This window comes from Mesoplodon densirostris, chromosome 11 (genome assembly GCF_025265405.1).
Source record: "Mesoplodon densirostris isolate mMesDen1 chromosome 11, mMesDen1 primary haplotype, whole genome shotgun sequence".
NCBI lineage: Eukaryota > Metazoa > Chordata > Mammalia > Artiodactyla > Ziphiidae > Mesoplodon > Mesoplodon densirostris.
This window is the reverse complement of record NC_082671.1, coordinates 28,984,520-28,997,506: the sequence shown is the minus strand read 5'-3', so window position 1 is coordinate 28,997,506 and position 12,987 is coordinate 28,984,520. Positions and strand designations below refer to the sequence as shown.

Sequence of the window (12,987 nt, the reverse complement as noted above, 5' to 3'; positions counted from 1 at the left end):
CTATTTTCCCAATAGCTCTGTTAAGAACTGGGGAAATGAGTCTTACTTGCCCATTTCCAAACCAGTACCTGGCCAGGAGCCTGTGGTGTTCTAATTGGCCAAGTCTGGGTTATGTGCTCACATGTGAATTTCAGGGGCAGGCGTTTCAGTGAGCGAGGGTCACTACCACTTGTACCACATGGAGTGGCTCCCTAATGGAAAGTCAGAGTGTTGTTACCAAAAGGAAGGATGAATGCTAGAAGGCAGAGACAACACATGTCCACTGCAGTTAGAAAGGCTATCTGTGCTTTTGTGTCCCAGAAAGTCAACTATAAAATAAAGACTTTCTTCTCTTTCCAGATGTACTTTATACCAGCAAAATCAAAATATTAAAAAGAGTAAAAACTTACAAGGTCCTATGATAAACCATAATGGAAAAAAATATGAAAAAGAATGTATATATATGTATAACTGAATCACTTTGCTGTAAAGAAATTAATACAACATTGTAAATCAACTATACTCCAATAAAATAAATTTTTTAATTACTTTAAAAAAGAGTAAAAAGTTGTTCCTTTCCCCACGTATTTTACAGCTTGCAACATAATAAAGGATTCTATAAATATTTAATTATTTGAACTAAGCTTGTATTCTTTGCCTTGATCATAAAATGATTAAACTCTCCCCAAGTAGTTCACTCTATGGCCAGTCTAATTATCCATCATCGTAGAGGAAAGCACTCTTGCTGATAACAAAAATATTATTTATTCTTTACTTAAGAAACCATGTTCATTCTTTAATGAACCATGTTCATTCTTTGCTCAGTTTTGAATAAAATTGTGAAATACTAAAACCAGTATTTCTCTAATTTTAGCACCGTGGTTAAGAATACAACCCAATTTTAATCTCTTTGAAATTCTTCAGAATGTACTTGTACACAAAGAGAAAGAAATGGGGAGTGACCAGGGAGCCCTGACACACAGAAAGACATAATTTACTGTCTTATCTTCCCATTTCCCCATGCTTGGTTTCCCAAAACCATTTCTTTCATTTTCCCAAACTACAGAAGCCCTCTTATTAACTGACTACCTGCCAACTTAATAGAAAAGGTCAGAAATTAAATTGCTGTGTCTGTATGTATTTAAGTTCACTATGCTCTGAGGATGGTTCAATATGAGCTAACCCTTTAAGCTTGGATTTTAGCCTCTTCCACTCCAAAATCTTTCGTGGAATCCAAACTATCCAGAGGTGGTTCCATGTTTCTGTCAATACAGGAATATTTGCCACCCAACATACAAGAATATGCCATCCTGAATATGTAGTTTATTCAGACTACATAATTCCTTTATTCATTTATCAAACAAACAGTATTTGAGCACCTTCTACATAAAAGGCACTAGCCTAGTGCTAAGTATATAGTGGTGAATAAGACAAAATCCCTGTGTTTGGTAATAATCTAGCTGGGAAAAAGAAATAAACAGAAATCTAAGAGTTCCAAGTCCAAAAGGAATCCAAGCAGTGGATTTTAAATCATACCTAACCTTAGACCAGTCCAGTCCCCTGAAAGGAGACCTACACTAAACTGGTATTAATCCATACTCAAGGCTACTAGAGTTGAACTTGACTAGAGATTTATAGGAGAAAATCATTAGCAGCATGGGACAATGATATGAGGACCCTTTGTTCTTTTAAGTTACAAGATGCTTTTTATTAAAATTTTGACTTACATGTATATTTTTTCTAATTATTACTTTCCCTAATTTTGCTATGTTTAGATGGTGTGATAAAAAAATGCTTGGCTTTGTAATTTCTAAAAGGAATCACTGAATAGAAAAACATGAAAAGCAGACCATTAAACATAGTTCCAAAAAATACCCAGTCCATTCACCTGTGTTCATAACTGAGACAGCACTGAGCATTGATGGCCATGTGCCTTAGATGGCAAAGAACCTGAACTGGACTGAATAGCTTCTAAAAGATAAATTCTATAATTTTAGTATAAAATTATGGCAGTAATTTCTTGCTGGTAAGAATACCTTAATGTAAACTTTATTAGTTCAGGTATAATGGTCATTATTTTTTAAATGATACAAAAAAACCACAAAATAATAAATAAGGAAAGGGGATGGGTTGATAAAATTTACCCATTTAGCAAATTCTCTAAGGATAGTGTAAAGTATAAAGTACAGTATAAATAACTCCTGGGTGTGTAATGTACAGCATGGTGACTATAGTTAACAATATTGTATTGTATATTTGGAAGTTGCTAAAATAGTGGATCATAAAAGGTCTCATCGCAAGAAGGAAAAGAAATGTGTGACTATGTGTGATGATGGATGTTATCTAAACTTACTGTGATAATTATTTTACAATATATCAACTCATTATGTTGTATATACACATAAAATTAAACATTCAATGTACAAGTTAAAAATCATTGAAATAAACAGTTTTCAAGTTTCTAAAACACTTTAAAGGCACTTAATTTGATGTCCAGTGGAAAAAAAAATGTGTTCCCTGTCTCACACCTTACACACAAATCAGTTCCAACAGCAATGAGATTTAAATGTGGAAGGTAAAACAATAAGGCTTCTAAATGATAACATAGAATATCTTCATGACCTGGAATAGGGAAAGATTTCTTAATAGTAGACATAAAAAGCACATAAAGTCAATATTTTATAAATTGACTACATTAAAATTAATAACTTAAGCTATCAAAAGACAGTAAAAAGGCAAAGCACAGAGGAGGAAAAGATTTTTGTAACAAAAGATTTTTGTAACATATAAGTAACAAAGGTTGGTATCTAGGAAATAAAACTCATCGATTTAACAATAAAAAGATAGACAACCCAATAGAAAAATGGACAAGAGATTGGAACAGGCACTTCACAAACATAATGTATAAATGGCCATTAAACATTTGAAAAGGTGCTCAACCTCATTAGTAATCAGGGCAATATGAACTAGAAGTGCTGTTTGTAAATAATTGACTAGCAGTCATTCTCACAAATTCCCCAAAGCTGGAATATGAAATCTCTACTTGGTAAATTTGATTGTTTAGTTTCCTTAATGAGCAAATTCTAAAGACCATTCCACATCAGCCTCTCCCATTTCCCTCAATGAATCAGAATTCTGTGATCATTTTTATATACTAGGCCTTGAGATGACAAAGAAAACGCTATGAGAGAGATAGAGCTGGACTCATTGACTCAGAAGAGCAGAGCTTTTGCATATGAGGAAAGATGTAATTACTTAGATGGGCCATTGGGAAGAGAGAGGGATGCTAAATCTACCTCTATGTCCAAGGAGGAGTTGTACAGAATGGCTGCAGGTGAAGGATCCTTCCCAGAGGAAAGAAAAGAGTCTGATGGAATGTTCTGCAAATTAGTGAAAGACAAAGTGTAACTTTGGAGCAAACATTGCAAAATAGTGGTTATTAAACTTCTTTGAGTCATGGGCACTTTGAGCATCTAATAAAAGTTATGGACTCTTTCCCTGAAAAAGATTACTATAAACACAAAAATAATTTTAGGGACCTCCTGTTCCCTCCCTGAAACCTATCCTGGATCCTATATTAAGAACTCCTTTTTTAGACAGTACAGTGGAGAATGTAAGGAGGGCACTGTGCAGGAGGTAAGGGAAGCAAGCAGAGTTTAGATAGATAAACAGAGAAGATAGACACCCTGAAGAATGGTCAAGAATACACAGATTTTTGGCATGGTAGCCTCATGTTAGCTTCAAATAAAAATATATAAAGTTGCAGACACAAGCTAAGGTCTTAGTATTGTTGGAGGTTTGCTGATGCTAGGAAGGGCCTAGTTGGTACTCAGACCCTGTGAAAGTAGGTGACCAGCCTAATTCCAAATAAGGTTTGCCTCTGGTGGACCTAGACCTGGACCAGCAACTTGCCCATGCAGCCTCTGATACAGAGAATAGAGTTACAGGTAATCTGACTAGCCATACATTCCTTTCTTTAAAAGCCCAATATCTCTTTCAGAATAAACTAGCTTTTTAGAAATGAATAAGTTTATTAAATATGTAACATGCCAAAATTTGAACAGACAAACAGAGAAGATGAATAAGCCAACAACCAGTAAATACATTGAAATAGTAATCAAAGACATCTCCCTTTAAAATTTTTCTCAGCTCAGTTGGCTTTATAGCTAAGTTCTACCAGATCCACAAAGTTGGAATTATTCTTATATTACACAAATAGTTCAAGAAAATAGAAAAGGGGAAAAAAAATTACCCACTAAATTTTATGACATTAGTGTAACTTTGATTCTAAAACGTCCTTTTCTTTTCACAATGATGAACTGAAAATGTGAATTAAACGAATATAAAAAAGAAAGGAAAGGGAAAGACAGACCCATTTTATTTATAACCAGATGCAAAAAACATAATAGCTAGGGGCTGCCCTGGTGGCGCAGTGGTTGAGAGTCCGCCTGCCGATGCAGGGGACACGGGTTCGTGCCCCGGTCCAGGAAGATCCCACATGCCGCGGAGCAGCTGGGCCCGTGAACCATGGCCGCTGAGCCTGCGCGTCCGGAGCCTGTGCTCCGCAACGGGTGAGGCCACAACAGTGAGAGGCCCGCGTACAGCAAAACAAAACAAAACAAAATGTAATAGCCAACCAAATCCAGTATTTTATTTAAAAATACTGAATAAACTGTCTTTATCCAGTAATTAAATTGAAAACCTAATAAGAATTTAAAGAAAGTATCTCTAGCTTTTAAAACATCTCACTCAATCTCTAGTAATCTACAGAAATTAAGAAATTTTAACCATGAAGTAAAATACAATAGTATTTATAGAACATGTCTCACAAAACAGATGCCAACATCAGTAGCTCAGACTGTTGTCCAGAAAGAAAATGGCCTTCAGCACACACGAAAGATGCTGCATGTTGGTGATCCAACTGTGAAAAAGACTGCCATCTCTCTACTGAGGAATTTGTCTCGGAATCTTTCTCTGCAGAATGAAATTGGTAAGTCAGTATAAGTCTCTAGATGTAAAGTGTATATATTGAAAATACAAATGCAATAAAACATTGTCCTTATCACATTCTTTTTACAATGATGAGCTGAAAATGTGAATAAAGAGCAAAATGTGATAAATAGAACTAGTTTTTGTGTACCCAGACATCAAGTGTTGGATTTCGCACTGGTCTCAAATAAGATTTTTCTTAATATCCAGCTTTGTTTTTGTTCTAATTACTACCAAAGAGAAATGTTAGACCATACTAATAATTAATGAGATAGGTAATATATTTGATATTTCTCAGCCCTCAGCTATGCCATCCAGTGAAGTCTTTTTAACCCATGTCTTTCAGAATGTTCTCTGTGTGGCCTGCTTAAGCACCACTCTTCTGAAACATTAAACAAACACACACACACACAGTGGTTGTTCACCTCAGAAGCTTGGCCGTTGTTGTACTAGAAAAAAATGGTTGGACAGAGAACCACAAGAGAAGGAATCATGAATACAACAGATTTGGCATAGGTTTTAGAATAAATACGATGAAACACATTTGCTCCTTTTTTTCTAAGTCCGTATTATTGACAAAGATGGTAACTGTGTTACACTTTCAAATAACATTTTTCATTCATTTTCTTTATACCTGAAAATGTAAATGTTTGGGAATTAAGTCATAAACTATAAAATTAGATAATAAGAAGATAATGCTAAAATTAATCATGCTTTCTAATGCTCCATAAATTAGTCATTTCTGACAGTTTAAAACTCAGTTTTTCAAAAATTCCACTGAATTTTTTTTGTCTTTTTAATGGATTGGATTATTTTGAAATCTACACACACACACAGACACACACACACTCACACAGTGCCAAAAGTCTGTGGTTATGTTTTAACAATGTCATTTTCAAAGACAGCCAGTAGCACAACATTGAACAGGAGGTTTCATACAATGCTTTTGTGCCCATTATGAACGTAGAGAGCCTGGAAATTTTTCAGTGAATCTGAAAGAAACCTTGCCGAAGGCACTGTCTCAAAATTATGAAAGTGTTCTTCTCATTGTCTTTCATGGACTTTCGTGCTGCACTTCAATCAGGTGTATTATCCTTTGACTTTTTTTTTCTCAAATGAAATGTTAAGTCCATCTTTCGAGCATAGCTGATGAGAAGAACTGCGCTCTGCACACTGTGCCTGTGCCTTCAGCGCAGAAATGCTGTTGTCTCAAGTTCCACAGTCCTCCAGCTGTTGGAACAATACAGCTGTAGCCCCACAATTTATATAAGGTGATTTCACTGATCAACCTCCCCTCGTTTTAAGGACAATCGTGAGAAGAGGCTTCAGCAAGATAAATGCAATTTTTGAATTCCAAATTGGCTTTATGTCAAATATGTAATTTGAGTAAAAATACTTGTGTTAATTCAGGGTATTAATAGCCAGGAATAAATGAAAATCAGTTTGAAATACAAGCTTTGTGTTTTTCATGAGAGATTTCTAGGCCAAGTAAAATTTTCCATGGGCTGACCTGGAATGAAGTCATCACATTTCACTTAGATTTAACAGAAATAAACTTGAAACTTATTTTCTTAAAAACTTGAAGATAGGCAACTTAGCATGGTGACAGAATAACAGGTCTCTTGCAGAAGACATTGGTCTGCATCCTATAATGTTACTTTGCCACATGTCACCTTGGATAGTCATTTAACTGCCCTAAACCGAATGAAATTAGTAATCACTACAGAACAGTGTTTTTCCAGGGATCAGATAACATAATGTATGTGCAAGCACCAGCATTAACTAAAATCTCTTTCAATAATGTGACATTGAGCTGTAACCCTCCAATATCATGATAGGGCCTTTGATTTTATGTTTCACTATTAAAGATCTAACTTTGTCTCAAAGTGAATGTATTTACTCAGGCCCACAGGGTGTGTGTGTCTGTGTGTGTGTGTGTCTGTGTGTGTGTGTGTGAGCAGAGAGACGGAATGACCACTCCTTTACTGTACTGTAGTGTTTAACTTTGTCGATGTAAACAGTTAGACTACTCTTCTAAGAAAAACAAACATGATATAAAATGTTAGAGACTCGGGCCTCCCTGGTGGCGCAAGTGGTTGAGAGTCCGCCTGCCGATGCAGGGGATACGGGTTCGTGCCCCGGTCTGGGAGGATCCCATATGCCGCGGAGCGGCTGGGCCCGTGAGCCATGGCCGCTGAGCCTGCGCGTCCGGAGCCTGTGCTCCGCAGCGGGGGAGGCCACGGCAGTGAGAGGCCCGCATACCGCAAAAAGAAAAAAAAAAAAAAAAAATGTTAGAGACTCTAACTGCTCTTAATTCTCACTCCTCCTCAGACATAACCCAAAGTTTCGACCTTAAAATTGATCTGTAGAATTGGACGTTCTTGTTGGTCATACTGAGGGAGGAGAGGTGGAACTCTCTCAGCAGGGATCAGTCTCCGTGTGGGCAGCCTGGTCTCAGCCAGCCATTGATGCACCCTGCAGAGAGATCAGTTGTACATTTTCTGTTGTGATTGTCTCACACTTGTTTTCATGCTGTCGGCCTAAATTCAGCAAAAGGAAAATTCAGGTTCTCAAGGCCTTTCATTCTGTGGTTTAACTTACTAAAAGGAGGAAGCCTTCTGGCAGTTACTCACATCTGTGGAGAGCTTACTATGTGCCGGGAACTGTGATACAGTTAACACATGGTAACTCATTTAATCCCTCAAAACAGTCCTGTGAAGTAAATACTATTATTATTCCATTTTACAAATTGGGAAAATGCAGCATAAAGAGGTTAAGTAACTTACCCAGACCACACAGCCATGAAGTGGCAGAGACAAGACTAAAACTAAAAAAGTGTAGCTTCAGAGACTGAGCTCTGAGCTCCTAACACCATGCCAAGATGTTTAGACAACAGTGAAAAAGGAAGTGTTCAGGCCTTTGAGCAGAAGGTATGTCTTTCCTGTCAATCAGGTCCAGGTATTATCAAAGGAAGACATATGGTTCCATTCCTTTTACTGTGTACCTCTCTATTTTAGGCATAGTGATCGATGCTGGAAATCCAGAAATGAATACAGTAATTGTCCTCAAGCAACTCATGGCTCCATTTGGAATTCAGACAGGCACATAACTAATTACAGTCTGGTATCAGAGAGAGAAGTGCAGTTCAAGGTGTCACATGAACTCAGATGAAGAAAATAAAATTAGGCAGAAGTATTTGTACAAAGCAATAGAAGCATGCTCTCTATCTTTCAAGGAGAGTCCGAAGTAGTTACAGGAAAAAAAAAAAAATACATGGAAAGAACTTTTGCAAAATATCAAGTATAAATTCATATTGCCCGAAATATATACCATAGGACAAGGTATAATGACATCATCAAATATTAATACCTCTCTTGTTACTACAGAAAAAGCTAAACGAAAACCCTATAACCAAGATTTTATATACGTAGTGAAAAAATAAATTTTAAATAGTTTCTTTATCTTTTTTTTAATAACAGTTATTTATGTATTAAAGAAACTTTGGGCAGTACAGATAATTTTATTTTAATATTTTTAAGTCACCATTAATACTATTGTAGAAGAAGAAGGGCTGTTACTGTTTTAGTGTATTTCTTCTCAGGTTTCTTGTATATATGTTTGTTCTTTAAGTATACCGGTTATTTTCTCATAGAATATTAACAAATATTTTCTTGTTATTATACATGCTTCATAGATATGTTTTGGGGTGCATAATATTCTTTGCAGATGTGCTTTAGTTAATCATATTCACATTGGGATGTTTAGGCTTTGTAAAATTTTTCATGATATATATAATACCATAATAAAGATCTCTGCTTTTACCATTTTTAAAGTGATGTCTTCCGGATGAATTCTCAAAAGTGGAAATACTGAATCAAAAAATGTGAAAATTTAAAAAATTTTTGACATTTCTGTCAAATTGCTTTCTGGAAAGATCTCCAGTGCACTGAGCACAAAGTATCATCTTTTTAAAAATTTTTTTTTTTTTTTTTTGGTAATTTGTGTATTAAAGTGGTTACATCCTTCCATATGTTTGTTAACAAAATGTTTCTTCTTAAATGTTATTGGGATCTTGAGGTTAAGAAACAATCTTTTTAACCAAGTGTTCTTTTTTTCTTTCATTTGTAGCCAGAGAAACTCTACCTGATTTGGTTACCATAATTCCCAACACAGTCCCAAGTACTGATCTTCTCATTGAAACTACAGCCTCTGCCTGTTACACATTGAACAATATAATCCAAAAGAGTTACCAGAATGCACGGGATCTTCTAAACACTGGGGGCCTGCAGAAAATTATGACCATAAGCACAGGTGACACGTAAGTCCTTTAGCATCTGCCTGTCAGCGTCTCCCCTTTCCCCACCACCACTCCCATATGTAAATAATGCAGTTGTGAATGTCCAGGCATTGAGTACCATGGACAACATGGCCAAAAAATAAGATTGTAAAGCCGGACCAGATCATCTGTTCCAGTCCTTGGTGATCAGGCAAGTGAAGGCTGAATCCTCTAAGCCAAGTAGTTGCTCATTCTCTTCTAAAATATCCAGAAATAGTAAAACTCCATAGCTTATCTGGGTCGTGCATTCCAGCATTTTATTGACCTAATGAATTGTTTCCCAGAGTCACAGCTGTGATTTAAAAAGAGAAGAAATTAGGCAAATTGGAGTCCTATGGACAAGGAATGCCCTCTTCCTCACTTAAATATGTGAAGCCGGTGTCACCCGTAATAGCATGAGGAAGGGAAGTAGGAGGCAACATAACAAGAAATTCTTGCTTTCTCAGTTTTCTTTATCCCATCTCTTATTCTCTTTTGAAGTAGAAGGTTTAATGCACATAAGTCATCCCACATCCTTGTGTCTGTGTCTTCAATTATTCCCCATTTTAAAAATAAAAGATGAAGAAGAGAATGAAAAACATTGTGTAACCAAATTATTACTGTTAGTTAACTCAGCGTGATGGGATCCCAAGGGAGTATGAAGAGTATTATTTTTTTCTCTTTATATGATCACTCTGAATTGTTTGACTTGTTAAATAAAGTTAGTTTTGTAAGTAACCAAAAAAGAAAACAAATGTTATTATAGGCCAGTTCTAATGAGTTGCAAAGCAAATGGACTTGACCTGTAGTAGACAAATGTGTGCTTGGCTGCACAGAGGCTAGCATAGGGATCTGTGGTATCCCGAATGAGCACAACCCTTCCCCCCACAGCCCCGCCCAATTTAGGCCCCTTGTGCTCTGCAGTTCCCCTCTGGCAAAGCTCACATGGAAGGAGGACTACATTCAGAGTCACATGATTAAAAGGAGCCCTAGTTAGAATGTCTGTTTCCCAAAAGCAGGGAATATTTACCTGCTCCCAAGTAGCAGTTGCTCAGCCTTTGTGGAAAGTATGAATTATTGCTGCAAAGCAGAAACGACTATTCCCAGTTGTCATCCAGACTTCTAACCAAATCTCTATAAGACAGTATGACTTTAATTATTTGAGTATTCAGACGTAAGAAGCACATGGGAATACACCATCACTTTTGGAAATTTCTTGTAGCTTAGAAAAGTACGGGGTGTGCTATTCTGCTATTTTTCGTTGCACTGAGTGTCCCATTTGTGAGCCATTCCTCATACGCCCTGTCTCCAGAAAGAAAAAAAAAATATTCAACGAGGAACTCCTACCAGTTGGGTCTACTGTCTCTTCCTTGCTAGAGTGTTGTACAGCTAACCCATAATTTATGGGCTAGCCTGATAACCAATCACCATTTACATTTCATCTTTGAATAAATGAGTTCCAAGTGCCAAGCAACCAACTTATGAACAAACTTCATGACTATAACACCCTTGCAATTTAAGAACTTACAATTTTAAATATTAGAGATCCACAGCTTTAATGGATTTACTACTACTTCAGTTATTAGCAAGTGACTCTGAAAAGTCCCTGAGGTACTAAAACAAATCTGTAGGGTGCTAATTTAACTTACCCTCCCTACACTGCTGGTTTGAAAGACAAGGTCTTTTAGCCATTAAATGAACCCAGCATGGGCTTCTTCATACAGCTTTGCATTCTCTATTCTTGGTTGTATGCTTACAAGCTCCTATAATAGGAAAAATAAAATCTTTTTTTCTTTATTAAAAGAAAAAATGCAGCCATGTGCTAATTCAAGTGATGGAAGAGAGAGAGACCTAAGAAAGCACTGATCCTTAGCCAGAAACAAGAAGTTTGAGACAAATTTAAAAGCAGAACATCAAAAACTAAGTACATATAAAAATAATAATAATAAAGTTTTTTTAAAAAGTAAGGGGACTTCCCTGGTAGTCCAGTGGTTAAGACTCCAAGCTTCCAATGCCGGGGGCACATGTTCGATCCCTGGTCGGGGAACTAAGATCCCACATGCCGCACAGCGTGGCCAAAAAAAAAAGTAAGTACAATGTCAAATTCAGTGCGGACTTGGATTTATAACAGGAACACACTTTCCATTTGCTGTATACAAAAACATAAATTTTGAAACTGTATTAAAGTAACAGTTGCTCCAGTAAGAATTTATTAATTTGAAAAAGGTGCATAACCCCTACATTCATGGAGTCACTAAGTCTAAGAGTTATACATATTTTTCAGTCATACTTTCATGCGTTTGTACTCTATAAATATGCGTTATAAATATACAAGTATTTTCTAAAAATATATAATATAAATGTACAAATATAAATTTTATTCTATAAATAAATTCAAGAAATTATAAAACTCTAAGAATATATGCCTTATAAATATCAGGAATTTGCTTTATAAACTATTTGTTAGCACTTTGCTAGTGGTTTGAAAAGATTTTTTAAAAAACAAAAGCACCAACGTGGCCCCTGGCCTCCTAAAGCTCACCATCTAATCTCTTGTCATGGTGAGTGGCCTGACTTAATGGATGGCTCCTGAGTGACAGCAATTAAAGAAGATTTACAGAACGTGCAAAGACAGCATCCAGAAGCCTCATACTTTCTCACTGATCTCCGAAAAATGTCCTCTTCTTTTCAGCTGTGCTTCCAACAAAGCAAGTAAAGCTGCTTCTGTTCTCCTATATTCTCTGTGGACCCACACGGAGCTCCATAATGCCTACAAGAAGGTAAGAATGCTAAAAAGAGCCAGATAATGATGTCCTGCTTGACTTGACCCTGGTGAGAAGTCACTAAAAACTGCATTTTCTTGTGTGAAAATGTTGTTAACCTTTCTCATTTCTGTTTGCTTATTCCAAAGGCTCAGTTTAAGAAGACAGATTTTGTCAACAGCCGGACTGCCAAAGCCTACCACTCCCTGAAAGACTGAGGAACATGAAAAAGTGCTCTCAGAAATATGAACCTCATCATTCTCATTCACAAAAAGCCCCAAAGGAAAACACCTATTTTTCTACTTCCCAGCCCAAGAAACTTCAAAAAAGCATGTCCTGTTGCTATCCTTTTCTATTTCCATGGTCCCCAGGATCCAGAAAACAAATAATCAAAATATAATTTTATTAGTTTTCCAGAGAACATTTGCAAGTTTGCCACCAGTAGATACTGGCAACAGGCTCGATTTTACCCTCTACAAATAGTGGTCTTTTTGATCACGGCTGACGGTGTATGTCCTACTGGAATCAAAATGTGAATTCATGTGGAATGGACGTTAACAGAATAAATAAGGAAGGAAGCTGCTGTATTACTAGGATTTTAAAAGTTTGATTTACATTTATATTCCTTTTCTGGTTTCCATGTTTTGTCACTCACATGCACGTTGCTTCACCATTGAGCCATGAGTGCCTTGTTCTGCGGTGTTGAAACAGAATGGAAACAACAAGAAATATTTGTGGGTTTATCCAGGTGAAAATGTAGTGACAGAATTACTTGTTTGTTTACTTTGTGCTTGTTTTTATCCTCTTGAATCTTTTCTCTGACTTTCAATGAACTTAAGAAATTTAGATCACAGAACATGCATGACTATAAGGAAAAGAAATTGAAAGGAAGTGATCATAGCAAATTTAAAAGTCTTTTCTACAGAGAAAGTCAACTAAGGT

General features: G+C 36.4%; 1 protein-coding gene across 2 annotated transcripts in view; it reads left to right on the top strand.

Annotated features, from left to right (window-relative positions):
- The window catches only part of PKP2 (plakophilin 2), an 84,194-nt gene extending 71,643 nt beyond the window's left edge, over positions 1-12,551 (top strand). For both annotated transcript variants that reach the window (XM_060112819.1, XM_060112818.1), the window contains 4 exons: positions 4,816-4,969; positions 9,097-9,286; positions 11,976-12,063; positions 12,195-12,551. In XM_060112819.1, the coding sequence (XP_059968802.1) occupies positions 4,816-4,969; positions 9,097-9,286; positions 11,976-12,063; positions 12,195-12,263 (501 nt within the window). In that variant the 3' untranslated portion in view covers positions 12,264-12,551. The remainder of the gene's footprint in view (positions 1-4,815; positions 4,970-9,096; positions 9,287-11,975; positions 12,064-12,194) is intronic.
- Positions 12,552-12,987: the final 436 nt, after the last annotated feature.